Raw genomic sequence first — 27,436 nt, 5'->3', positions numbered from 1 at the left:
GGCAGTGCGTGGGCCCAGGAGGGAAGTGGAGACGCCGACCACAGGTCCCCACCCACCTCCCCGCGAGCCGAGTCGCGTCCTCTGCGCACAGCCCGCCGGCACGTGCTCACCCGAGCTGGGCAGGATGGGTCACGGCGGCCACACAAGCTCTCCAACCTTTTATTCGTACAAGGACTCAAGAGCAAATGACGCCAGTCGACACCGTGCAGCAGGACACAGCAGGCCTGGCTACCGCCCGGCCGGCGACTGTGCCGGGGCCGCCCCCTCAGGCAGGTACAGCGCGGGCCCCCGGGGGGAGGTCCACGTGCGGCCAAATGCTGGCGTCCGGGTGCACGGGCGGCCGCCCCCGAGCCCCTGAGAGTCCAGCAGGCCGTCACCTACGGGGAAGGAGGCCCCAGGCCCGGGCCCTGGTCTGGCATGAGCAGGGTTATGACGGGGTGGGGGTGCCCGTGGGGCTGCGCGGCCTGGTGGGGCACAGCGGGGGGCCCTGAGCAGCGTGAGAGGCAAGGCAAAGCAGTGCTAAGTGGCCTCGTCGGGCCCGGGTGCTGGTTAGGACTGCGTCTCTGGCCACGGGGGCTCAGCACCCCCCGGCCCTCGAGGGTCCCCTTGCCCGAGCCCCTCTCTGGCCGGGTCCAGCAGCAAGGGCCTGGGAGGGAGGGAGCTCCGGGGCCGGGGGGCTCGACAGCCTGAGTGAGCAGGGGCGCCCCAGGTGTGGGGAGCCCCAGCCTTCCCCAGCTCCGGGTGAACAAGTAGAACACGGGTGTGAACGTATGTACGTTTGGAAAAGCCCTTAACTGTCAAAGCGCCGCCCCCCCCCACCCCCCCCGCCCCACTGCAGCCGCCGGCCAGGAGGGACCCAGGCGGGCCTCTGGTCGGCAGGGCCAGGTGTCCCCTCCAGCCCCGCCCGCGTCAGCCCGGGCTGTGGGGACGAGAGGCAGCGGCGTGGGCGGGCGGCACCTGCGCACAGCGGCCGTCACCTAGGGTGCAGGCGTGGGGCCCGCGTTTGAAGGGGGTGCCCACAGCCACACGGGGCCGGCCTGCTCTCCTGGGACGGCCAGGGTGGGCACCCCCATCCTCACACGAAGGTCCGCCAAGTGCCCTGATGCGCCAGGGCGTGACCACCGCGGCCACCTGCGCGCCCCGGGGCCCTGGCGGCTGGTCCTGGGGAGGAACGAGGTCCACCCGCGCTGGTGGGCGAGGCTGCCTTCCTGTTGGCACTCGCCCAGCGCAGAGGCCTCTGGGGCGCGGCGTCGCGGGGCCCTGGTGAGTCTGGAGGCGTCATGCATAATCTCAAGGGCCCTGCTGCACCCCGGAGGCCAGAACCCCGAGGCCCCCCCGGGATGCCGAGGCTCCGAGGGGTGGGCCTTGGTTCCCGACCGTGGAGCCTGGCAGTTCCCGCGGGAGGAGGCAGGAGAGGAAGGCACAGGCTCGCGCTCTCCAGCGGGACGCTGCTCGGGGAGCTGGGGCAGGCGCAGGCGGGCAGGCGGGACGTGGCCCCCGGCAGCCCCCGGGTCCCTGAAATACATGGCTTTTGGGGACATTGTTCCTGGCTGACCTGAGGGCCTCATACAAAATTAAAAGCCAGGGTGGCGGGCGGAGCCAGGCCGGGGCGGGGGTGGGGGGAGCGGCACCCCCGCCCCACCCCCGCGCAGTCACGGGGCTGGGGGGCCCCCGCCCCGCCCTGTCCTGCCCCGGGGCCTCTAGGCCGAGGAGAATTAAATATCATCTGTTCTGCGTTTTGGCAAAGTCAGTTCTTGGCCTCGGTCCCTGGGGCCTGGGGCAGTTACCGCCACGTGGGCCTGGCGGCCGAGAGGACCAGGGACAGGAGCAGCAGCGGCAGGGACGCGCAGGGCTGGGGGCAGCTGGCGGCCGACGTCTTCTGGCCCTCCCGCTCCGACAGGCCAGGGAGGGCGTGCGTCAGGGTCGTCCGCGAGCTGGAGCTCTTCTTGCTGACCCTCCGGTCACAGAGGTCGTCCGGGCAGCTGTCCCCGCTGCCCGAGCCGCTGCTGTCGTCGCCTGGGGAGGAGAGGAGGCTCCAGCAGGCTGGCCCCGCTGTGGACCCCGCGCCCCGCACCCCGCCCCGGGGGCCTCCCGTGCCAGGCGATGCCGGCCCCACCCCGAGCACAGCTGCCCGACCCGCCCGGGGCCTGCCAGGGCCGGATGCACACCCTGGGGACTGGGGTGCGTGTGGAGCGGGGTGCTCGGCGTCCACGCCTGGGCAGCGGCAGCAGCCCAAGGCTGGGGAGGGTCCCTCCTCTGTGCCCGAGCCCGCCCGCCCGCGCCTCCCGGTCCCGGGGGCCCTGCCCGCACTGGCGTCCTGGAAGTCCACGTCATTGCCGCTGTAGGCGCCGCGAAGCCGGTTGGTCATGACCTTCAGCTGCATGATCTGCTGGCGGACGGTCATGTCGGGCTTGGTGATGTCCACCTCCACCTCGGGGTTGTTGATCTGATTGGCCAGGCCGTCGCCCATCACCTCTGGGAGGTACCTGGGGGCCGAGGACAGGCCCTGGGTCACCGCCCGCTCCCTGCAGAGGGGCACTTCCCCGGCATGCCTGAGACCCCCGTGGCCTTTGGGGGCCTGCCAGGAGCCCAGAGTGGGGAGCGGATGCACTGAGCGTGGTGCTTGCTGCAGGGAGCTGGGTCCTGCTGCGTGTCCGGGGTCGGGCATGGCCCTGTGCATGCAGCACCTGGTGCCACGGGCCAGGCTGGGGACCCGGGTGAGGCCACAGGGCCGGCCAGCCTGCGGTCAGCCAGGCGGCACCCACCTGCCTTTGGCCATGCCGTTCCAGCAGCGGTCATCGCTGGCGCTGCTCATGGCCATCTTCTCGCTACACAGCATGCCGGGGAGGCTGATCCAGAAGTCCTGGGCATCGCGGAGCTGCGTCTTGGCCTCCGAGACCTGCAGGGCAGCGGTCAGGCCATGGGGCGCCCCGCTCGGCCCGCCCGCCCCGTCCACCCAGGGCCCGGTGGCTGAGGGCCGCTCACCAGCTTCTCCAGCGTGCCCGTGGGAGGCTTCTCTTGTAGCACCAGCTTGCCCTGGCGCCGCTTCTCCTCGGGTCCGGAGCCCTGAGGGTTCACCTTGGGGTTCCCACAGCCCTGGATGACCTGGGGGCAGAGCACAGGGGTCCTGGAGCGGCACGAGGCCACACGTGGATGCCCCTCCACGCCCACGGTCCCCGCCTGCCCGCACCTTGGCGGTGAGGATGTCCCTGTTGTCCTGGAGGGCGTTGATGGCTTCGGCCAGCCACAAATGCACGCCGCCGATGACGCTCTCTGCTCCGGAAGGGCCCCAGAACTTGTCGGTGATGAGCACCATGGAGTCTGGCACAAATACGAACACGCGCACGCACATTTTGTGAACACACACATTAGCCACCCGCTGTCGACACGTGTGCTCAGGCGGGGGTTGACGTGCACACTCGCGGCCCGCCAGGGGTCCGGGCGTGACGTGTCAGCTCCTACGTGCGTTGGCGTGTATCTATGTTGAACGCACGTGTACGGAAGCTTAGGCGCGTGCTGGCACGTACGGAGTTGGCCCACCGTGGGCGTGTGCGAGCTCACACGTGCTGGCTCGACTCCCATCGTGACGTGTCCACGTTACATGTACATTGATGTGGTCAGGGGCGGCCCACTACGTGCCAGCAGGCGTCCACGCCGGCGGCCCGCACAGGTGCTGCGTGTCCGCGCAGTGGGGCGCCTGCCCCGGGGGGGCCCAGGAGCCACGACCCCACGGGGCTGCATACCAGGCTCTGCTCGCCGCAGCCTCCCCATCCCTCGACCCCGGGCCCACTCCCCTCCCGCGGTCCGGCCTGGCTCTGTCCCCTCCACCCCCCCGTGGGCCCCGGGCCGCTCAGGCGCAGCTCAGTGACGGCTCACCCAGAAGATTCCTCCACTCGGCGTCGAGGTCGGCCTGGTTGGCCAAGCAACCCTTGAGCACGTTGCGGCAGTAGTCGGGGCAGGGCCGGGCGCCGGGGACCCCCAGGCAGTGGGCGCAGTAGGCCAGCTTCATGACGGCCCTGGAGCACTCAGGGCCCAGGGGCACCTGGGGAGGGAGGCAGCCTGAGCCCCGCCTTGCGGGTGTGCGCGCCCCCCACGGAGCCCCGGGGTGGGAGGGGGCAGGGGCTCTGGGCAGAGGTCAGGAGGCCGCAGCTCCGCCCCAAGCACCGTGCGCCCTCCGCCGGGCCCCAGCCCTCCTCGGGGACCCTGTCTGTCCTCAGATGGTCACGCAGGCCTCCCAGTTGTGGGGTCACTCGTCCTCATCACTGCTGCCATCGCGGCACGTGATTCCCCAGGATACGGCTGTGACCGAGCCTCCAGGGTAACGGGAGTACCCCCCTGCCACGCAGATGGGGGGACTGTGGCGGCAGCCGGAGGTGGAGGTGGCTCCCGTGGGCCCCGGCGGGGAGGTCGCCTGCTGGTCCTCAAAGACGCGGGCCCCACCCAGCCTGCTCTGGCCTCTGAGCATGTCACCCTCGGCTCCAGTCCCCCCGCCCCTGCAGTCCTCTGGGCATCTCGCCCCCCGCCCGTCTCCCTCCCCGTCCTGCGTGGGCCCTGCCCGCCGAAGATGGGACGGACGGCTGCCCCCATCAGAGCTCAGCCCTGCGGCGTGCTGTCTGCACCCCGGGGCCGCGGCAGGTTGACGGCCAGAAGGCCCCAGGGCCCAGGGGGCGGCGGGGGCGGGGGCAAGGTCGCGGGGGCATCCCGGGAGCCCGGGCCGCTGCGCGCACCTGGGCCACCTTGCGGACCACGTCGCCGGCCACGCCCAGGCCCTGCACGAAGGCTCGCGCCGCCACGAAGGCGCGGGTGGCCCGCAGGCGCAGCTCCCGCGGAGCCTCCCCGAAGGGCCGCAGCGCGTCGGCCTGCTTGCCCAGGCAGTCCAGGTAGTCGTCGGGGAGCAGCAGCTGCGGGTGCAGCTGCCTGAAGAGGCGCTCCAGCAGGCGGGCCCAGAACTCGGCCAGCGTGTCCTCCAGGTGCAGGTTGGCGCCGCGGTAGTAGAGGCGCAGCTCGGCGTACAGGTCCCGGAAGGCCTTGGCGCCCTGCGTGTACAGCTCCCCGAAGGCGCCGGGGAAGGCGTCCTGCAGCGCCCGCTCCGACTCGTTCAGCAGCTGCTGGAAGTGATCTGGGGCCCGGGGAGGTGGGCGTGAGGCCTCGGGGCCTCCTGCCCCCCCGTGAGGCCACGAGGGGGACTCGGGGCTCTTCCTGGGACCCCTGCTGCTCCGGGAGATTCAGAGCCCAGGCTGCAGAGGCTGCGAGGGCCCCAGGCGCCCCCAGGGCGCTCGAGACCTCCCCCGCCCCCGAGGCCTAAGGTGCAAAAGCCCTCCTGGGTCTCAGGGCCTCCCGCTGACATTTCTGAGCTGGGGACGGACACAGGGCGTCAGTGACCTACTGGGATCACCTGGAAGGGGGCCAGGAGGATCCTCGGAGCCGGGGGGCAGGTGCGGAACCCACCGCCTTCCTGCTCTCTCCTCCTACCCCCGAGTGTCTGGCCCCGTCTGGCCCCCTCTCTCCGTCTTTCTCTTAGATGCTCTCCCTCTGGTTCCGGAAGCCTCAGCTCTCATTGTGTCCCCCAGAAGCTGGGCTGCCTGAGGGCCTGGGGAGGATCCCCTGAGTCTTTGGGATGTGCACAGGGACCACCGGGGCGTGAAGCCTTCCAGCAGGGCAGGAACAGGTGCAGCAGACCTCTGGGGCTTTGGGGACATGCCCCTGTACCCTCTGTGCCCAGCACGGGGCCCCCGAACAGTGCCCACCCCCTCTGGCAGCGAGACTGCAGTCTGTGGCCACACAGGCCCTCCACTCAGACCCGTCCCCAAGAGCTACGGCCACCCTCCCTGCGTAGGCCGCAGGACCCCGGTGGCCAGGGGGTGGGGGCTCCCCTCCATCTACCCCAGCCAAGGCCTGAGGCTGTCGCACTGGCTGGGAGCCCGGTCGTGCAACGGTGAGCCCGAGTCGGGGGCTGAGGTCACGGGCCTGTCGGCTGCAGACGCACCCTCTCCCTCCGGTTAGACTTCCGGCTCCGATCTCAGCTCAGAGGTCACTTCCCGGGGGCCCCACCCCAGCGCCCCCGCCATTCCCTGGACGTGATCGCGGTGGACGTGACTACGCCAACCCACTCTGTGCTGTCCAGGGCACTGGCTGTCTGCCCGGACCTGGTGCGAGAGCGGGTGAGAGTCAGGCACTGAGGGGCGCCCCCGGCAGCTGCCCTGGAGACAGGACGGCCGCCCCCGGGGCCCCAGACTCCTGCTCCCACAGCCGGGTGGGCCCATCCTCAGGCCGCTGCCCCCATGGTGGCCAGGGCAGGGCCCGTCCCTGTCTGCCACTGACAAGGAGGCACCTCTAGAGCAAGAGGGTCCCCTCCGAGGGGCCGATGGAGGGATGGTCCTGATCTCCGCCTACGGGCCCAGCACGGGGGGACGAGGGTGCCCGCAGTCGGCTCCTGGCCCCGTGGGTCCCTACGTGGGCCTCGCCGCGGGCAGCCTCCTGCTCCTGCCTGGCCAGGGGAGGTGTCCCTGCCTGTGGTCCCCAAGCCCGGTGCCTGCTCACCATCGAAGCTCTGCAGCTGGGTGGCGAGGGTGGCCTGCAGGGCGTGGGCGCTGTCCAGGAGGGCCGTCTCCAGCTCGGCCCGGCTGCGGTTGGCCAGGTTCTCCTCCATCTCACTGGTACAGCAGGTATAGCCCTGGGGGCAGATCCGCAGGTGCTCTCCTGTGGGGAGGGGCTGTTGTGAGGAACGGGGGCGCCCCGGAGGCTGGTGGGGCCTGGGCAGGGTGGGGATGGACGGCGACGCTGGGAGGGGGCACGGCTCCGGCAGGGGGCGGGCCTGGGCAGGACACGGGGGTGGGCATAAGGCAGGGGTGTGGAGGGCTGAGCCCCAGCGCAGGGATGTTCCAGGTCAGCCCCCCTTGGCTCCTCCCAGCCCCCCCCCCCACCAGGCAGTGAGGAGGGCCATCGGGGGGCCCTGCCCAGCAGAACTGCCCCAGGGCCCCGGGTGTGCGCAGAGGGCGGCGCTGCCAGACTCTGGGCCCCTGGGGTAAGCTCCCCGGCCTGCAGGGCGCCCCTTGCCGGGGCCCAGGCTGAGAATGGGGAGGGAGGAAGGGCCCCCCGAGGGGCATGCCAGGACACCCAGAGCCTCCTTCCCTCCATGCCAGGCCAGAGCCGCAGCTCCCAGGGAGAACGGCTGGCCCGGGTGGGGCTACCGACGAGGTGCGCCCTGCATGTGGGGGGGCAGCCTAACCCGGTCAGGACGGGGCCTGGACGCACCTCCGCGCCCTAAAGCCCTCCCCAGCCCTCCTGCTGCAGCCCCGGGCACTGGCTCCCGGGCAGCACCGCTCACAGCACCGCACCACCCACGTTTCCACCCGGGGCTGCAGACAGGTGCTGAGGCCACACAGCCCAGCGGACTCGGGGCTGCCCGCGCAGGGGGGCGGGTGCGGGACGGGAGGGAGCTCCTCCAGGAACGCACAGGTGCTGCTTTCACAACTGCGGTTCTGAGGAGGATGCTGGGATCCATTCTACAGACCGGGAAACTGAGGCCCGCAGAGACTGGGTTCCCTGTCCGGCGCACAGGACGCAGGGAGGAGCCGAGCTGCTCCCTCAGGTCCCACACCCAAGGCGCCACCTGCACGGGGGTGCCCCTCCCCCCTTCCCTGCCCCCGGGCCCCACCCCCGGCGACCCCAGTGGGAGTGGAGGCGGGTCTGCTGCGCACAGGGGCGGGTGGAGGGCTCACAGGGCCCAGCGGCCTGGGCGGAGCTCTGAGGCAGGGGAGGGTCAGAGCCTGGAGGGCACGGGCCGCCCGGGTAGACGCTGGGTGGGGGGCACGACAAAGGCCTAATTATCCTGAGGCTGAACTGGCCCAAAGGGCCCGTGGGAACCGGGGGTCAGACGGGGTGGGGTGTCTCTCCGGCCCCCGCAGGTGAGAGAGCGGAAGCCATGTGTGGGCTCCGTGCCCGCCAGTGACCGGGAGGCGCGGGGCGGCCCGCAGGCCACTGCACCGGGTGGCATGTGGCGGGTGAGGGGAGGTGTGGGGGGCACGGGAGGGGGCAGAGGCAAGAAGACCAGCCTCTTCTTCCCCTTCCCAGATGTGCCTGAGGCTCCCCCAGGGCCCCAGGTGCCCGGGGCTCGGACACCTGCGCCCTGCACCTGGCCCGGGCACCACCACCGCTTCTCCCGGCGCCTGGAAGTGATGCTGGCGGGGCCGCCTGAGGGACGCTCTGATCCCCCCACTGTGGGACACGCCCGACCTCGGGGTAGACAGGCCACTGTGCCCATCTCCGGGAGGGCCTGAGGTCCGTGCGGGTGTGACAGCGGGGCTCTGAGACCTGCCCCCTGCGTGAATCGGGACTCCCAGGGCCTGCGGGGGTCGGCTGGGGTCAAGGGTCAGGGCCTGGCTCCCGGGGGCCTCATGCAGAGGAGGCACCTGCCAACATCGCTGTGCCCTTTCTCTTGGGTGGGGGCAGGTGCTTCCAGGCAGGAAGGGCTGGGCCTGAGGACACCTGCCATCCTTCTCTGCCAGGGGCCTCTGCCGACTGACGTGTGGCCCTGAACCAGCAGGAGGCAGGACACCCGCAGGATGAGGGTCCCCTCCACGGGGTCCCTGTGCACCCAACCAGGAGGAACCTGAGCTCCCTCCCCCAACACAGGCCGGGAGGGGAGAGCATCCTCTGCCTGCCGGGCTCCCAGGGGTGCTGGGGGGTGGGGTGGGAGGTGAACCGGGGGGTGTGGCCTGGGGCAGGGGGCAGGTGCCTGCCTGGAGCTTCTGCGGGGCACCCGGGGCTCTGCCGTGATGGGCACCGGGGCCAGGCTGGCCGGGCGGGCACGGGCTGCCAAAGCGTAGGTACTCGGAGGCCACGGGGGACAGCATCTGTGACCTGCTGCCCCCGAACCCTCGGGCCCGGGAGGGGAACACACCCCCGCCCCGAACCTGCCGCTCACGCAGACAGCAGACGGCCGAGCCCCGGAGGTGAGGACGAAACCCGGGGGGACACGGGGGCTCCCTGGCGCTGGCAGCAGGCCGCCACCCCCCAGCGGCCGCCCCGGGGCCCCCCGCCCCGCCCGGCCCCCTCGTCCAGCCGCCCGGAGGCCTGCGCTGTTCCGGCTGCCCCAGCACAGCCCCCGTCCCTCCCTCCCTCCTCGGACACACGGGAGTGAAGACACGGAGCCAGAGCCCGGGCGCCGGCCTGAGGCCCCGGGCGGGCTGGGCCGAGCGGCCCCCAAGGCGGCTGCGGGCAGACGCGGCGCCTCGTGCTCCCTTCCTGCCCGCCCCGGCCCGCTCGGCCTGGGTCCGCACGCCATCCGATGGCCGGGGGCGGGGGGCTGCGCGGGGCACCCCCTGCGCCCCCTGGCCGGAGCCAGCTGGGGTGGGGGCCGCCGGGCGCGACAGCGAGCTCCCAGCCCCCGGCAGCGTGGGATCCACCCCGACGGATCCCGGTACTGGCATCCCAGACCCCCCGGCCCCCAAACGCCCACCTCTCCCCTCTGCTCGGTGCCTGCAGGGGAGCGACGCCTTGCCAGGAGGGGGAATGCTCCCCCGGCACCCCGAGGCCTCCGCGGGTCCCCTCTTCCCACTGAGCCCCCCCCCCAAGCTGGCCAGCGACCACCCCTTCTTTCTCCCTGGTTTTGCCACAGCTGGCCACATCCACATCCTTCCAGAACTCTCCCTTCCTTAGCCGGTGGGACACTTCCTCCCACCGGCAATCCAGGTGTTTTGGGGGGGAAAAGGGAGGACGGCTCACTCCCACCCCAGTCCCTGCAACACCTCTCCCCCAGGCCCTGCGCCCAGAGTCCCAGATGCCCTCTGCCCCTGCTCCTCAGGTTAAATTCCCTGCCCCCACATCCTAACCCCAGCAGCAGCTGCCTCTCCTCCTGGGCGGCAGACCACATGTCTGTCCTCTCCCCTGGGGTCACCTCAGATCCCCGACTTCTCTTCACCAGCCCCAACGGTCCGGGGCTTAACATCTTTGAGGTTCCCGCCCTCCTGCCACCTGCTGAGCCTCTGCCCCCAGCTGTCCGGTCTTAGCAGCCTCCCGACAGCGTCCCCACCCAGCAGCCACCATCACCAGCACTGTCACCCCCGTGCTTTAGCCCAAGACCCCCGCCCCGGCAGTGGTCGCACCTCCAACGCCGGACACAGACCTCAAGTGTCCAGGCCCAGCCTGGCAGCCACCTGTGACTGGTGGCGCTGGAGCCCTCCCAAGGAGACTGCAGAGGGAAGATGGCGCCACGCCAAGCCCATCTCTCCAGAAGCTTCCAGGCTCACACCAGAGGATGCAGACCGTCGGCTCAACCCGTCTCCACAGCCACATCCCCGATGCTCTGCACCGACCGACCCAGCCACCCCCGAGCGCTAACTCGCTGTAGACAATCAGCCCGCGCTGGGCTGCGTGTACAGCTCCAGGCGCCAACGCCACCAGGTGAGAGGCCCAGGTCTGGAAGAGCAGGGGGGGCCGCTTGCCCACCTCCCCTGCCCTCGGTCCTGGACCTTCCGGGTCTTGCTGGTGGACTGGGGGTGGGCAGGCGCGGATGGCTGTCCCCAAGCAATCCTCTTCTCTGGACAACTGCCCCCTCCTGCCCCCGGACCCCGTGCAGCTGCAGTGGCCACAGGATCCCCCTGGCACGTCCAGCAGCTGCCCAGGGTGGGAGGCACGGAGCACAGGAAGGTCCTGGGGTGCTGTCCACACCCGCGCTCCACACCCTCCTGTCACCTCTCCCCACGGAGGCGTCTGCCCCCGACCGGCCCCGTCAGAGGATGGCCCAGGCTCCTTGCAGAGGGCTGGCCGCAGACCCACCTTGCAGAGGACGTTCCAGCCACCATCTCCTACCCGCTCCCTGCGGGCACGTCACCAGCACCCAAACCCCTCCTGCCTCCCACCCAGCCGGCCTCCCTGCCCGGGACTCGCCACCCAGAGCCCCCACCACCACTGCAGGCGAATGACGGTGTCACCAAGGAGCCCCCGCGCGCGCTGGGACCCAAAGCCGAGGGGCACCGCCGGGCGCCTCCTCCGCGGGTGGGTGCACGGGTGGGCCCGGGCCGCGAGGGGCTGCTGGCGGGCGGGGAACAAAGGCCGGGCCGCCGGGCGGGAGCGGAGCCGGAGCAGAGCCGGGGCCGGGGCCGGAGCTCGGTCGGTGCTGCAGGCGCGCGGGCCGGCGCTGGTGCAGTGGGCGCGGCGGGCGCCGGGCGCGGGGGCGCGGGGGCGCGGGGGGGCGCGCGGGCGGGGCGCAGGGGAGGCGGGCGGCGATTGGCGGGGAAGGGGCTGCCGCAGTGGGCGCGGCAGCGCGGGGAGGGGTGGCGGCGGCGGGATCGCGGGGGCTGCGGCAGCCCGAGGGGAGGGGAGGGGAGGGGAGGGGAGGGGGGCTGCGGCGGGGCGGGGAGCGGCGGGCGGCCGCGGGGATGCGGGGATGCGGGGATGCGGGCGGCGCGCGGGGAAGGGCGCGGGCGTGGGCGGTGCGGGGCGCGCGGCGGGGATGGGGAGCGCACGGGCCTGGCGAGGGCGCAGCGGCCGGCGGGGGCTGGGGGCGCCCGGGGCGCGGAGGGCAGGGCCCGGGGTGGGAGGGCTCGAGCGGAAGCCTGGCGGGAGCCGGGGCTGCGGAGGCGGAGGCGAGGCGGAGGCGGGGGGCGGCGCGCACTCGGGCCGGGCGCTGCGGGGCGGGAGCCGGGGAGGAGCTGCGCTGGCGCGCACGGCGAGGGCGCGGCTCCCGGCTCCCGGCTCCGGCTCGCGGCTCTGCTCCTGCGCGCGGACGCGCCTCCCCGGCCCGGGAACCGCGCCCCCAGCCCGGCCCCTCCCGGAGCGGCTCCCCATCTGCGCCCGGGCCCTCCCAGGATGTTGACGGGGTCGGGGTGCGCAGGCCCAGGTTCCCCCCGGGGACCCCTGGACGCAGAGCCACCACCAGGGAGCCCACAGGCCCAAGCCCAGCCTCTGACCTCCGCGACCTGGGCCTCCCCCTGGGGCACAGCGAGCGACCTGACCCCTCAGGCCCTGCGCCCAGCCCGTCCCCCCCCCCCCCCCACGGTCCCACACTGTGCCTCACCCTTCCCTCCCACGGCACCAATAGCCCCTACTCCCTGGAGCCCTGGGCCTGGCCTCGCCTCCAGCTGGCCGCCACCCCACGGGACACCACCACCCTCACCGCTCGGGCCACCCGCCCTCAGCCAGCCTGCACACGGAGAGCCTGGCCTGGCGGGCCGCTGTCCACCCAGACCCCAGAAGCGGCGGCTTCACAGCTAAGCCCTGGTTCCCGCTCGGAACCTCCCAGTGGGCACCAGGCTTGGGGAGGGTTGGTGAGGCAGTGGGGCCCTCGCCCCGGCCTCCCCAGGGCTGCTTCAAGGTTCACAGCTCCTGCCATGGCCTCAGAATGAATCGGGACGAAGGGGTTTGTGCCACCTGTGACCTCAGGTCTTGGCTCTCCTGGGGCCCAGGGCCGAGTGCCCCCTGGAGCCTCACCCCTCCGGCCAAGGCTGGGCCTGAAACGCTGCCATGGGCACGTGCACACGCCAGTCCCCGCTGGGAGCTGGGCGGCGGTGGCTCCGCACAGCCCTGCTATCCCGCCGGAGTGCCCGCCCTCCCCTGGGGCCCGGGGCAGCCGGGGGCGCCCTGTGACAAGTCCGCAGGGAACGACACGGAACAGCAGAGGGGCGGCTGCAGCGCCGAGAGCCTCTCGGATGTGTCCCCCGTGGATACCCTGCAGACGCCTTGAATGCCCCACAGGCGGAGGTGGCACAGACTCCTCTGGGCGGGGACACCGAGCAGACCCTCCAGCGGACGGCCTGTGGGCACACGGCGACCTGGGCCTGCTCTCAGCTCAGGCCCCATAAATACGGGGGCTGCCAAGACGGCCGGGGAGGGGCAGGGGGCTTGGCCGATCCCCTCGGACCCAGCCACTGCCCACGAAGCCTGATAGCCACGTCCACAGGCACGGCCAGCCTCGGCCTGGCATCCCAGCCCGTCGCTCCCGGGCACCTTGTGACCTGCCATTGCCCTAACTCTGGATGTCGGCTCCTCCCCCTGCCCGGCCCTCTCAATGCCCCCCTCAGCCTTCCCTCCAGGAAGCCTCCCCAGGTCCCTCGGGGCCACAGCACCTGCTCAGTACCGGGACCCCCCCCCCCGCCGCCAGGGCCTTCCCCAAGTCCCAACTGGCCACCCTCCCTGGCAGCAGGAGGGCCACTCCACGTGCTGCTGGGAGCCCCCACCTCCCTTCTCTTGCCCCCCTGCCCAGCACCCAGGCCAGACCTGGGTCAATAAACAAATGCGTACGAAGAAACTGCACAGAGACTCTTTGTCCGTGGTGGCATCCAAGGCTGACCACGGCGGCCCCAGCGTGGCAGCTCCAGACCTCCGTGACCTGACCCCTCCCCAGAGGCAGCAGGAGGGCCAGTGGCACGCGGGTGCCACGGGGGGCGGTTCTCGGGGTGCGTTTGCTCCCCACAAGGGCTCCCTTGTTCGTCCGGAGAGCCCGGCACCTCGCAGGAGATGGAGGAGCCGCTGCGTGCTGTGCAGGGTATCAGGATCGGCCCCCTCTTTCCCACCTGGGGCGATGCCCAGCCCTCGGGGGGGGGGCCCCCCACCGTGCCGCTGAGCACTGTTGGCCTCCCCCAGCTCTCCAGCCGCAAGACCTCCCCTGATCCCAGGCCCAGGGGACTCCTCCCAGGCGGGCGGAGCTGAGGCAGGAGCGGGCTCGCTCTGCAGAACGGCCTGTGCCTGGGGGGTCCTGGGGGGTCCGGTCTCCTCCCTGTGACTGGGAGGCTGCCAGCACCTCCGCCCGCCCCTGCCCTCTCACCACCCCAGCGAGGGGCTGCACGTACAGACACAGGTACATTTAGAATTTTAGATAAACTGCCTAATTTTTAAGTGTATAAGGATCTGGCCCCAAAGACCTGAACGCAGGGACTCGAACAGACCCTGCACAGTCCCGTTGAGAGCTGCGTCCCCACGACGGCCAAAGGGTAGAAAAACCCGAGTGTGCGTGTGTGGGGGGCCGGGTGGCGCTCACGACGTGGCGCGTCCATGAGACGGGACCCGGCGTGGCCCTCACGGCGCACACGAACCCCGACCTTGGAAGGTTACGCCGGTGACGGCGGCCGGACCCGGCACAGCAAACCCCGCTCGCCTCTGCTTACGTGGGGTCCCCACAGCGGGCAGGGACGGCAGCGGGGCAGGCGCAGGGGCGGGGGCACGGTTTCAGTTGGGGGACGTGGGACGGCTCCGCTCTGACGGCGCTGGTGGCCGTGGGGTGCACTGACGGCCCTCGGCCCGGAAGGAAGTGGCTAAGGTGAGGACTCTTCACGCATATTTTAGCACCAAAAAAGCAAGCACTCCGCCCCCCCCAAACCTGCAACACCCTCACACTCAATCCGGGGGACACACCTTCCCCAAGATTTATCATTTGCTTCAAATCATTCGGGACAGAACCGCACGGTAAGATCGTAAGTGACCCGGACGCCAGTGTAACCGGAGAACCCACAGTTCCACCTGCGGACCCCGGCAGGCCTTACACGGGGTGGGGCCTCCCTGCACGTCCCCCGCGGGGGTCCTCAGACCCACAACCCCAATGTCCTCAGAGAAGGCAGGACCTAGTATCTCCACCAACAAGAAGGAACGCTGGTCCCCATCTGCCGATGGGGAAACTGAGGCCGGGAGACGTTACGTGACATGCTCGACGTCTCGGACCTGCTGCCGGATGCCGCGGGCCCATGTGCCCCTTGCCCTCACGGAGGTGGAGGAAACGGCAGCTTGGGAGTCCCAGGTAGGTCAGGGGGCCTCTCCCGGGGCACTTGCCAGAGCCAGGCCGGGCCAGCGCTGCTGGGGGGGGGGGGACGCCTGCGAGGACGCTCCTGCCAGGAGCACGAACCCACCACCGGAGACGCCCCATCAGCCCTGCTGAGCACACATGGGGCTCCCGGACCTGGGCCAGGCGGCCTCAGCGTTTGCCCGCCGGCTCGGCTCCCCAGAGGTGCAACCTCGACCTCGTGCGGGTCCTGGGAGCAGGGGGATGTTGGGGGGCGTCCTATGCCCCGGCTCCTCCAGCTCAGTTTCTCAGGGACGCTCCAGCTGCAGGCATCAGCGAAGGGCCAGGCCCCTCTAGACACGGGGACACCTGCTCCCCAGGTGCCCAGTGCCCCGGCCCCTGCCCCTGCCCCAGCCAGTGGGCGGACGGCACTGACCACAGCTCTGCACACGGGCGGGATGGCCCTGCCCAGGGAGTCCCGGAGCGGACGGCCGAGGGGACGGGCCAGCTCCACCTCAGAGGGGGGCCGCAGGGATGCTGGTAAGGGCCCCGCGCCCCCCGTGAGGAGAGGCCCCCCAGTGCAGGCCGCCAGACTGCAGGTGGACGGTGTGCGGGGTCCTGCCCCCACCATCTCCTACCCCCTGCAACCTCTACGCGGGGTCTGTGCTGCTCTCTGCAGCCTCCCCACCCATGGGTCTCTGCACAAAACCAGCTGCCCCCTGCCGAGCCCCCCCAGTCACGGGCTGTCCTCCGGGATGACCCCTCACCGGCTCTCCCCGCAGGGCTCATTACCCACGAGCAGGGCAGGCCAGGCAGGGAGCTGAGCCCCCCTCCCCCCAGGGTGTGAAGGAAGCGGCAGTGGGTCCTGACCAAGGCCAGCGTCCTCCTCTCCGTCCCGGGTCCTCACTCCCCGCCGGGCCTCCTCCCCCATGGCCCCCTCCGGAAGCCTGGACTTGGCGACAGAAGGCCTGTCCCCGTGGTGGGCGCCCGCAGCACGGCCCGGGTGGGCACACGGGTGCACTGACCCCACCAGGCCCCTCGCAGCGGGCCCTGCCTCCAGCCCGTTACAGACAGCGCCCCACGGCGCAGAGGGTGATTCACCGGCTCGGGGTCCCCCCGTAAGTGACTGCGGAGCCGGCCCTCGATCCCCAGCGGGCCGGGTGTTGGGCTTTCCTAACGTGATGGCCACCGAGGATGGGCACTGGGTTCAAGGGACAGCGGCCCTGGGCCGGGGGAGGGGCCTTGCCTGTCAGGCCAGCAGGCCGCCCCTGCAGGGCCCGGGTCCCTGCGCCCCCCTCCTTCCGGCAGCCCCTCCCCTCGCGGCCTTCCTGCCGTCCTCCCCCCACCCCCCCAGGCCGCCAGCACCGAGTGTCCGGGACCTCTGCCGCCAAGTCTCAGTCCCAGAGAAAGTGGGGCCGGGGCACAGCCTGGGGCAGGGGTCCCGGGCGCCCCACGCGGGGAGGGGTCTCGGCTCTGCAGCCCGGGCTCAGGGCCGCGACTGTGAACCTCATGCAGTGTCTGAACTCACACGCCGCCTGACTCCCGACTCACGAAACACCACGCGTGGGTGCGGCCTGCAAAGCCACAGCTCGCACAAGGCTGGGACCCTCGGCCCGCGCCAGCCGTCTCCCCGCAGGGACCCAGACCCTGGCGAGCAGCAGGGGCTCAGCTCCCCGGGCCGCGTGGACGGACCCAGGTCTGGGCAACCCCGTCGCCCGCAGCTGCCCGCCCCCCCGCGCCCAGCCCCTGCAGGCCCTCCTGGGGCACACGCTGCCCATCCTCCTCCCGGCGCCCCGTGCCCGGGCACTGAGCCTGCCGGCCCCTCCTCGGGGTGTCTAGGGAGTCGAGGGTCACGCAGAGGACCACGAAGGATGCCAGGTGAAGCGTGATGGTTCGCAGACAAGGAGAGAAATCTGCGGCGTGGGGACGTCCACCACCCCATTATCTCCAGGTTGCGATGCGCCCCACAGGTATTCGGAGCCGCACCTGCCGCAGGTAACGCGTCCCGGGCGCAGCAGCAGCTCCCACGGGCGCCCGCGTGCCGGACACTGGGAACCCATCGTGGCCGCGTTCGCAGCCCCAGAACATGCCACACGTTGGCAGGAGGTGGGCACGACCACAGGCGTCCTCTCCTCCTCGGCCGCGGTCGCCTTTCCCTGGGCCTCCCCGCACCCGTGGCCAACGCCAGCCGTGGGCAACCTGCCCTCCCGCCGGGGTCCGTGCACCACTAGGCGCTCCTTCCAGAGCCGCCCCCCGCCCCCCACAAGGCTGCGGGGCCGCAGAGCCGACGGTGCGCCCTCCCCTGTGCCCCGCAAGCCCCCCCGCCTCGCCCAGAGCCCGGCATCAAGCGCTTCCCGAGAGGAGCTCCTGGCATTCCCGGAAGCCGCCTCCTAGCTGCCCAGGGCGTCCCGCTCCTCACAGGGTCCCTGGCCACCCCAGCACGCCCCAGGGTAACTGCTCCTGGTTGGAACAGCCCCGATCTAGGCCCGCGGCTCTAGCTGCGCGTGTCTGAGCTGCGGCGGCCCCCCCGGCCCCCCGGATGCACCGTGACAGCAAGGTGCCCGTCCCCGGGTCCTTCGTCTGCAGTGTCGGGAGTGTCGAGGCCCCACGTGGCCCTGCCTGGCGCCGGGCACTGAGGACACGCGCGGACGGCCACACGCAGGCTCAGGAGGCGGGTGCCCAGCGCTGGGGACGTTGCCTACAGGTCGATGCTCAGGCCTCCGACCTGCGCCAATTCGGGTGCTGACGGGGAGGGAGCCCGGGGGGGCGCCCCGCGCAGGGCCCGGCTGCCCACAGGGAGGGAGTCACGCTGGCCCGTCCCCCCGGCGTTGGCAGCACCGCCGCCGTCCCAGGAGGAGCAGCCGGGGTGCAGACGAGGCTCAGTCTCGGCCAGTGGCCTGCCGGGTGTGGGACGGTCTGGAGGCCCCGAGCTTCTCACCAGCCCCTGACCCTCTGGGAGGCTGAGCCCACGGCTCCTCCCCTCCGTGTTCCAGGGAGCGGGAGAGATGAGCACATGGTGGGGACGGATGGAAGGGGGAGGGCCTCGCCCCCCGGGACAGCCTTCTGCATCCCTCACAGGCTCGGCACCACCAGCGCTGACCTCGGGAGGCCCTGCTGCCGTCCGCGCTCACGAGGGCCGTCACGGGGCCTCACGTGGCCTGCGGGCTCCCCGGCCCCTGCCAGCTGGAACCCCTCAGCCTTGGGGCCTCGGCCCCCGGCTCTGTCCTCGGCTGAGCAGAGCCTCGCACCGCGTCCTACGGGACAGCGCCCCGTGCCCCCCATCGAGGCAGGTGCGCATGGCCTGCCCCATCCCCGCTCCGCCCAGGGCACCCCTCTCAGGTACCCAGCACCCACGCCGGACAGCACTTGGGGGACAGGACTCGGGGACCCCTTTCTGGGGTGCAGTTTTCTCACCCACACACGAAGCCCTCCGGCCGCCCTGCAGACACCCCTGGAAGGACGGTGCGTCAGCAGGTGGGAAGGACGGCCCAGCAGGTGGGAAGGACGGCCCAGCCGGGCTCCAGCTCCAGCGCTTCCTCCGGCCTGGTCCTCAGGTCCACTGCGGGTGCCCGGGCGCACTCACAGCACCCCCAGGCCCCCCGGCCCTCGCCCTGCACCACTCCACGGTGCGAGTCTGGTTTGTCCTCCCACCCTCAGCCCCCACCCGGGGGTCCGCAACACCCTGGTGCCTCCTGCGAGATGCAGCGGGGAGGCGGGGTCTGGCAGGCTCTGGGCCCCTGGGGGCGCCGAGGTCGGGGCAGATGGCAAGGGAGCAGCATTGACGGAGCCCCACGGGGCCGCCCTGTCACCCGGCCAAGCCTCCGGAACCCAGGGAGCACCTCGCACAAATGAGCAGCGCCTCCTCAGTGGGGCCTCCGTGCCAGGAGCCAGCTGTGCGTCCTGGGCCTCCTCTCCAAGCCCGGTGCCGCTTCCGGGCTCCCCGACCCCTCCCTCCCCCCGAAATTCCACCCGGGGGCTCGGCGCCTGCCAGGGTGGGGCTTCCGCTTGCAGGGAACCCTGAGCCCGTCCACGGAACAGCGGCGTCGCTGAGTCACGACCACATCAGCCAGGCCCCCTGACCCCACGGGCCCTTCAGGCCGGCCCCCTCAGTGCCCACCGGGCCCCAGGTGCTGGCAGGTCAGCAGCGAGCAGGCGCTGGGCGCTGCAGCCCTGGCCTCCCACCCTGACCAGGAAAAGTCGAGGCTCATGGGGTCCGGAGACGAGAAAGACCCAGCGGCAGCCGGGCCCGGGCCTGCGGTCCCTAAGCCCACCCACACCAGGGATGAGCCCCGAGAAGCCTGCGGGGGGCGGGGCGAGGAGCGGGCCAGGCTGCGGGGCTGTCGTGGGCCGGCTCCGGCTCCTCCCTGCTGGGCCCCTGAGCCTGCGCCAGACGTCGGGGGGCGCCACGGTCACGGAACAGCCAGCGCCCAGGTCGCCGTCGCCAGACGGAGAGCGCCCAAGAGCCCGGAGCAGACGGGCCGGGCCACCTGCTGCCACGGGCCAGACGGCGGCCCTGACCCACGAGCCGCAGGCCTAACCCCCAGGGGACTCTGCGGACGGCACTGGGGAGGCCGGGTCCCACGGAGCTGGGTGGGCCCCTGACGAGGAGGAGAACCCACGCGAAGACGCAGAGACAGAGGACGCCCGGGGCGGGCAGCAGCCGGAGGCGTGGGGAGGCCCGGGGCACACTCTGCTCGGCCCACACCGGGACCCCGAGCTTCCAGATGAGAACCTTCTGGTGTATGCGCGGCCCGGGCCTGCCGTGGGGACGCTGGTGCCCTCCCGACCCCCGGCACCCGGCCAGGCCTGGCCTGCGGGAGGCGCCTGGAGTCACGTACCGCTGAGGCCTGCCCAGGCTTGGGGGGAGCCCCGGAGCGTGGGTGGCTGGGGGATGCCCGGGGACGCGGGGCGGCACGGCCACGGCCCCAGGGAGGCGGGTGACCCACCCCCATGCTGTGGGTGGGCATAGGGAGACCTACTTGGTGGGAGGGGGTGTGTGTGCCAGGAAGGCGAGCCAGCCAGGAGCTAGGGGGTGACCCCGAGGCCAGGGGCAGAGGAGGGGATGGGGCTGAGCTGGCCCCGCAGGGCTCCTAGACCCCCCCACGGGATTCCTGCGGGGAGAGCCCGCGTGCGCCCCACCGCAGCCTCCCCAGCACCACAGCCCAGGCCCTGCGCCCCCTTGCAGAGGACACAGGGGAGGCCGTGCCCGCCCTGGCTCACACCTGCCTGCCGCGGCTTCCCACCTGGGAAGGTGGTGGGGTACGGCCTGGGGCGGGAGGAAGCACCCCCCGCCCCCGCCCCCCGGAGACTTCCGGCAGCTCGGGGCCCCTGCCCAGGCCTGTTCACAAACTCGGCAGGAAAGGCCGCCAGCCGCCGCGGCAGCCAGGAGCGGCTTCTAGGGTGGGTGGCCTCGGGCTGCAGCCCTCCCGCCCTCAGCCTGGCTCTTCTCCCAAACGTGGGCACGGCCTGACCCCCCGGCTGTGCCGACGGCTGGGCGTGAGCCGGGGGGCGCCCGGCGAGGGGGGCTGGACGGGGCCGCGGGGTCCGGTGAAATCACGCAGCGCCGAGCCGGGCCCGGGAGAGGAGCCCGTCCTCCTGATGCCTGGGCATGTCCAGGCCCGGGGAAGGCGGAGGCTCGCCCCACGGCCCTCCCGGCTCGCGGCGGCCTGGGGGAGTCCCTCTCCTGGCTGCAGCCAGGCTCACACCCGTGCCTGTGGGCGTGGATGTCCTCGCACGAGCGTGGGCACCCACACCGCAACCGTGCTCTGCTGCTGGCTCTGAAGCCCAGCCCGCTGCCCGGCCCGTGTGTCCCAGGCCCCTCCCCGGAGGCCCGTGTGACCCCGAAGGCCTGTCAACCTCCGGCGTCCGCGGTTCCTTAACTGGCGCCAGCCCGGAGCCCGATGGACGTCCCCCGCCGCCCAGGCTCACTCGCCCCTGATTTGTCCGTGGGTCCCGGGGGACGGGGCCGGCGTGGCGCTGCCGCGGACCTGCTGGCCAGCGACGCACAGCCGGGCCGTCCCGCGTACGCCCGGGGCCACCTGACCCAGGCCCCGAGGCCCGAGGAGCTGGCCTCCACCGACGGGAATCGGGACGAGGCGGAGGACGAGGCCCAGCTACCGGAGGGCTGATTCACCCAGAGCGCAGCCCCGATGGAGGCCGGGAGGCCGGATCAGAGGCCGCGGGGGGTGCCCGTCAGCACGTGTTCCGAGCGGGGCGCAGAGACGGAGCCGGGCCCCGAGAGGCAGCAGGAGGAGGCAGCGGGGGTCTCCCAGGGCCTGGGCCTCCAGGACACTCAAAGCCCAGGACTGGGCGGCGGCGAACGGCACAGGCTTTGGGGTCAACAGGGGGCTACGTGGCGTCCCGGGGCGTCCTCCTCGTCAGTCAGGTCCACGAAGACCTTCTCTCGTCTGACCCCACAGGCAAATGTGCGGTGAGTGTGGGTCAGAACGAGGCCTGTCAAGAGCCGGACGCCACTGACCGACGGGTCTGCACGGCCTGCAAAGACCTCAGGGCAGGGCCAAGGGGGGTTACCCGTGGGGCCAGCCGCACAGTGCGTGGGGCCAGCGCCCCTCCTGGGGACCTTCGGGGGCTTGTGACTAGTCCCCTTGGGGCGTGCGAGGAAGCAGAGGCACAGAGAGGCCAAGTGCGGCGGGCGGCTTGCACAGCAGGACTGTCACGTGAACCAAGGCCCAGGGAGGAGGCCCCTCATCTCGCAGGAGCGTGGCAACGTGTCCAGCAAGGTGCTCAGACCGTTGCATCATGCAGGTGGCCCCGTCAAATCCTGGCTCCCCTGGGCTTCCCCCCGCCTCAAAGCCGGGGATGATGAAACCACAGGTCCTCGAGCGGCGGGGGGACAGAGCAGCGGTGCGGTTGGGGGCCAAGGACCGCCTGGGGACCCGAGCCGGGCACACGGGGTGCTTCCTGCTTCTGAACAGGACGGGGTACACAGAACTTCGTGGTCTGGGACCAGGCCACGTGCCCGGTGGCTTGTGAGAGCCTCGCAGACCACAGCCCCAGACAGAGTCCAGGTGGGTTCCTTTGGGTGAAGCCAGGATGGCCCTTTCTGGGACCCTCCCCCAGACCCCACCCCACCTGAGGTCAGAGCCAGCGCACCCAGAGGTGGTCCTGCTGTGGGGTCCACGGGACCCTGGGACCCACTCTTGCTGGCAGGTAGGCCTCAGCCCCAGGGCAGAAGGGCAGCCAAGCGGTTCTCACGGCACCAAGCCCCGGGGCTGGACCTCTAGACCCCTCCTCTGTCCAGGCCTTCCTCCTCCCCCCATGCTGACCCTGCGTGGCCCGGCAGAGCGTGGTACCTGCGTGGGTCCCCAGCTGCTCACTGAGACCCTCCCTGGCGCCGGTCACTGCACCAGCCCCCGTGGCTACAGCAGAGAAGCCTGCGGCCAGGGGTGGTCCCCGTCCCCAGCGCCCCCGCGGAGGGTCAGAGCCGTATGAGGCCGGTCACTGAGTGTCGGGAGGCCGGGCTGGGGCTGAGGAGGCGTCTGGAAACCAGGAGCAAGCTGGCGGGCGGGGTGCCAGTGGGCGTGTGATTCAGCAGGGGCCCTGCGCTTGCCCGGCGCCCGGCACAGGGACCCCGGTGACCCTCACTTTCTCTGAAGCACGGGCACCCGAGGGAGGGAGCCCCCCGGCCTTTGGCTGCTGCCCCCCAGGCCTGCTTGCTGCTCCCTCACCTGTACAACGACAGCCGTCAGCACCAAGTGCCAGGCACGGCCGTCCAAGGAAACCACACGGGCTCTCGGACGGGAGCCCCAGGCACCCTGACGCCCCACTCACACGCCCACCGTTGCTTCTGGTCCCCGGACGGACACAGGCTGTAAGCACCGCCCGCAGAGCCAACGCCACCTCCTCGCCTCCCGGCGGCTCCTCGGGGCCTGGGCCAGCTGAGTCAGCGGGGGTTGGCACCAGGGGGGTGACCCCAGGCCCCACGCGGGAGGAGTTGGGGGGGCAGGCCCCTGGGAGAGGAGACCCAGGCGGGGCTCCCCGGAGGCGCGTGCCGCACGGGGCCAGCAGAGGGCGCCTGGCCCACGGACGCGGGGCCCAGTTGCAACAGGAGGGGACTCGGGCTTGCTGCTGCCCCGCGAGGTCACCCTGTATCCTCTGCTCCACGTGGCGCTGGCACTCATCTCGGCGCCTGGGCCCCGGGGGGGCTCTGGAGCTCCAGGCCCACGGGGGCTCTGGCCACAGGAGTCGGGGAGAGTAGCTCCTGGGATGGAGGAGCCCTGGGGCTCGGGGAGAGGGGGCGCAGGCAGGGAGGGCGGTAGCCCTGCGGGGGGCACAGTCCCTGGCCTTCCAGGTCCCGAGGAGGGCGGCAGCCGAGGCCCCGGCCAGTACGATGCTGGGACAGCTGCTGGGTGACCTACTCCCCCAGCTGCACACGCAGCACCCCATCTCTACCCGTCACACTCAGACCACCATGCACTCTGACGGGGCCCCTAATCCACTGCACCCCACCCCAATGTGGACGAGACCCATCTCCCAGCTCAGCCTCCCCCCGCGCCCTGTTTGCCCCACTCTCTCCCAGCCCTTGGCAGCTGCCCAGACGCTGCCACCCTGCTGCCACCCTGCTCTCGGCCTAGCCAGGACAGAGGCCTGTGGACTCGAGTAAGTTCAGGATGGTCGGTAAAGACCCAGCGGCCAAGTGGGAGTGGATACAAGAAGGAGACGCAGGGGGAAGGCTTCCACCCGAGATCCGGGGCTGGGCGGGGGGCAGCTGGGGCAGGGCCCAGCGAGAAGGCCAGGGACACCCAGGAGAAAGTTCCTGTGCCCGTGTGGGAGCGGAGCACACACCAAGCTGTGCACAAGGCCCCGTGCTGGCCCCGGCGCCCAGCATGCCCACCAGGCTGTCCCGGCAGAGAGGCGGTCCTACACAGGAACTCTCAGCGGAGACCAGACACAGAAGGACTGCTTGGGGTCCACCGGAGGGGGCCTCTCCTGAACCCTGAGGGCCCTTGGAGTCAAAGATCTCTCAAGGCAGCCCTCAGGGTGCCCCACCTTCCGGAGCCTGGGCCAGGACCAGGCTGGCTTCCTCCCCCTCCCCAGCAAGGCGTGGTCAGCGACCCCACGGGGTCTGTAGCGGGGTCACCCCCGGCCCCCCTGCACCCCCTGCCCCGGCCGCGGGTCTCCATCCCAGCAGAGCAGAGCAGAGCCCTTCCCTGCAGCTTCCCCCACTTGGGAGCCACCTCTCCTGGAGGAATCTGGCTCTGCTCTTGTCCACCGCGCCCGGGCACCCGCGCCTTCCCACTGCGAGGAGCCGGGGGTCTGGGTGGTCCCTGGGACGCTGCATCCACCCCCCACCCGCACACCCGCACACAGGCTGGCGGCAAAGCTCCTCCGAGGCTGCAGGGAGGGGGCGGGCGGGCCCCGCGGGCAGCTGCAGGGCTGAGGATGCCTGGGAGGGTCGACGCTCGTACAAAGAAAAGACGCGGCCCCTGGGCGGGATCCAAGGCGCGACCACCTGCAGCTCGACTCCCCGCCGGAGGCAGCGCGAGGGCCAGGCCGGCGGCGCGCACAAGTTCCGCGGGCAGGAGCGCGGGGCCGAGGTCGCGGCGCCCCCGCCCCCGCCCCCGCGCGCAGCTCGCGCCGCACCCCGCGGGGGCCCCGCGCCGCCCAGGACCTGGGGGGGGGCCCGGCTGCGCGCACGCGGGGGCCCCGCGGAAAGCCTCGGGCCGGGCCGGGGCGGCTCCCCGAGAGGCCCGAGGGCCGCCTGGGGGGTCCGGGGCGCCGCCTCCCTCCGGGTCCCCGCGGGGCGCGGGGCGCAGGGTGCAGGGCGCAGGGTGCAGGGCGCAGGGCGCGGGGTCCAGGCGCAGGGGGCGCCGCGCCCTCACTCACCCGAGATCTCCGCCTGGGGCACGTCGCTCAGGCTGAAGCCCTTGGCGCCGTAGACCTGGCGGACTTCGCTGCAGCTGCGGCCCTTGCTGGCGGGGTCCCCGCGGGCGCAGGCGGCCAGCGCGGCGGCCGCGCACAGCAGCCACCAGCCTCGGGCCGCGGCTCCATGGCGGGGCCGCCCGCCCGCCCGCCCGCCCGCGCGCCGCCCTCGGATCCCGCCCGGGGCCGCGCAGCCCCCGCCCGCGAAGGGCAGAGCCAAGGTCCCGGCGCGGCCCGCGGCCCAGGAGCCGCCACAACAAAAGCCGGCGGCGGCGCGGGGCGCGGGGCGCGGGGCGCGGGGCGCGGGGCGCGAGGTCCGGCCGCTCGGTCGGCGGCACACGGCGCGGGCGGGGCGAGCGCGCAGTCCCGGCTCGGCGCCTCCCCTGCCGGGGCCCGGCCCCTCGCGGCCGGAGGGGGCGGGGCGGGGCGCGCAGGGGCGGGGCGGGGCGGGGCGGGGCGGGGCGCGCAGGGGCGGGGCGCGGCGGGCGAGCTGCAGCCTGGCCGGGCCGCCCGGGGAGGGGGGGGGGGGGCGGGGCTGCGCGGAGGGGGCGGCGCGGGCCGGGCCGGGGTCCCCGGGGACGCGCCCCCCACGCCCGGGGCCCGGGGCGGCGGCTGCACCTGAGGGGGCGGGGCGGGGGCGGGGAGCCGAGGCAGGGCTTCCCCCGCCGGACGTGACGTCACGCGCGCCGCGCGCCTATCAGGGGCTCCCCCGGCCAGGCCCCGCCCCCGGCCCCGCCCCCGGCCCCGCCCCGGCCCCGCCCCCGGCCTCCCCGCACCCTGGCAGCGCGCCCCGCCCGCCGCTCCCGCAGCGCCGCCTCCCCCGCGCCCCCTCCCCGCGCCCTGGGTGCCCCCCGGGCGCCCCTCCCGCGGCCCCGGCTCGCACCTGACACTCGCAGGCTCACTCTGACGCCGCAGCCGAGCGGGGACCCCGGGCCCCACCTTTCCCGCCCGGGACGAGGCCCCGACCACTTGGTGGTTGCCGCCGGCCCGCGGGCCCGGGTCCCCTCCGCGGGGAGACACAAGTGCGACCGACGTGGGCCGTGTCTGCCCGCTCGGGTCGCGGGGCGGGGCGGGCCGCCCTGGGAGGGGATGAGGCCGGGGCCAGCGACAGGTCAGGGAGCGGGGGAGGCCGGGTGCAGGCCCGAGGGCCGGGGGCCCCGCGGAGGCAGGGGGCAGTGGGGACGCGGTCGGGGCGGGGGTGAGGAGCTGAGGCCGCGTCTTCTCTGCCCCTCTCCTCCCCAGCCTTCCCCAGCCGTGCACCCCCGCCCTGGCCTCCTGCCGCCCCCCCTGCCATGTGGGCAAAGGCCGCAGAGACCGCCAGGCCGCCAGGCCAGATGCCTCGCTGGCACAAACGGAGCAACGCAATAAGTGGGCACCCCCGGTGGAGGACCCAGAGATGCCCGCTGCGTGGCACGGGGCGCCCGGCCTCACGTCCTGCCAGGAGCAGCCCCCCACCCCGGTGCTCCCCACACACATCAGCGGTGTGGGCCGCGTGCAGGGAGGGGGCTCCGGCCCTCCGCAGCCCCAGGAGGGGCCTGGGGTCTCCTGCCTGCCTCCCGCGCAGGCTGCTCCCTTCACCCAGAGACACTGAGTCATTGTATGGAGGCTGTGGGGACCCAACCCAGGGTACAGACCTCCTGCCCTCCCCACGCACCTGCTGCCTCATCGTGTCAGTGACTCACAGACCCCTGTAGAGCGCGTGCGTGTGCGAGCTTACACACACACACACACACACACACACGCGCGCACACGGGCCTGCTCCTTCTTGCCTAGGCCTGGCTCAACCACCTGGACACCTCCCCCCTCCACACCACGTGCCTGCCTGGCTCGGGCCACCCGGGGAGGGGTAGGAACACTGGTCCAGGCCCTGTCCAGGGGCTCACCCCCGGCCACGTGCCTCCCGGTCCCGCGGGGGCCTGGACTGGGGCTTAACCCGCCCCGAGGCGCTCTCTGTCCTGTTGTTATGGTGATCGCTGTTGCCACCGCTTAATCCAGCGAGCCTGGGAAATTCCTCAGGGCGGGGTCGGTGTCCAGCGCATTTCCGGGTCTTCAGACAGCAGCGTGGCCAGAGTGTCCACGGCCACGCTTACATGGCAGGTTGCCAGGACGGCCCCGCCGGGGCACCTCCTCGGTGTAGCGGGGCTCCATCCCCCGGAGAGATCCTCTCACTACCTGCAAGGTCTCCTCCGAGTCACTTCAGTGTGAGTCGGGGGCAAGGAGAGGAGCTGGGACCAGAGCCTCTCCGCGGGGCTGGTACATGGCCAGGGAGCGGGGGGCAGCCAGTGGGGGGATCCCCCAGCTCTGATGGGGCTGCACCTGGCAAAGAGCCTTGTTGACAAGCAGCAAGGAGGCCAAGTGCAGGGGGCAGCTGGCGAGACAGTGGCAGACTCGTGGCCGCTAGGCGGTCACTGCTGCAGGTGGCTCTGCTGAAGGCGGCCAGGTGTGGGGACCCCGCCGCGGGCACACGGGGAGGAAGTGTTGGCTGCAATGCAGAATCCGTGTCCATCCTTTTTGTCCGGTTGCCTGGCCCACAGAGCCTTCCTTGCTCCCCCACCCGAGGGGCGTTCTGCTTTACAGACATGAGCGGTGGTCCCCGAGCAGCTGCCCCAGGTGCCGCAGAGCCCTCCTGCTCCTGGCACCCCGACTCTGTCGGCGCCCTGCCTGCCCCCGCGGGCCTGGACGTTCAGGTTTCGTGCCCGTCTAGGATGGCCCTGGATGAGGGGTGCCTGGTGGCCAGGCCTGGACACAGTGTGGCCCAAGCGGCTGGGGCATCGGGAGCCGGGCTGGGTCACACTGGGGAGGTTAGTTCCCCAACCCCCCATGCTGTCACCCACGACCTCC

At 72.4% G+C, this 27,436-nt stretch overlaps 2 protein-coding genes across 2 annotated transcripts; one reads left to right on the top strand and one right to left on the bottom strand.

Annotated features, from left to right (window-relative positions):
- Positions 1-143: 143 nt before the first annotated feature.
- Positions 144-26,743, bottom strand: GPC1 (glypican 1). The gene is made up of 11 exons (XM_077869638.1): positions 26,686-26,743; positions 25,498-25,674; positions 24,560-24,763; positions 6,541-6,699; positions 4,728-5,119; positions 3,877-4,042; positions 3,191-3,321; positions 2,986-3,105; positions 2,766-2,899; positions 2,311-2,486; positions 144-2,016 (listed from the first exon to the last, which is right to left on the bottom strand). Exons 1-11 carry the CDS (start codon positions 26,741-26,743, stop codon positions 1,784-1,786), a joined length of 1,950 nt encoding a protein of 649 aa, XP_077725764.1. The 3' UTR covers positions 144-1,783.
- Positions 9,368-13,254, top strand: LOC144296359 (uncharacterized). The gene is made up of 3 exons (XM_077869506.1): positions 9,368-10,404; positions 10,580-10,998; positions 12,697-13,254. The coding sequence occupies exons 1-3, from the start codon at positions 10,206-10,208 to the stop codon at positions 13,228-13,230; spliced, it is 1,152 nt and encodes a 383-aa protein (XP_077725632.1). The 5' UTR covers positions 9,368-10,205; the 3' UTR covers positions 13,231-13,254.
- Positions 26,744-27,436: the final 693 nt, after the last annotated feature.

The sequence above is a fragment of the Canis aureus genome, chromosome 24, assembly GCF_053574225.1.
Source record: "Canis aureus isolate CA01 chromosome 24, VMU_Caureus_v.1.0, whole genome shotgun sequence".
NCBI lineage: Eukaryota > Metazoa > Chordata > Mammalia > Carnivora > Canidae > Canis > Canis aureus.
This window is presented reverse-complemented; position numbering and strand designations above follow the sequence as displayed.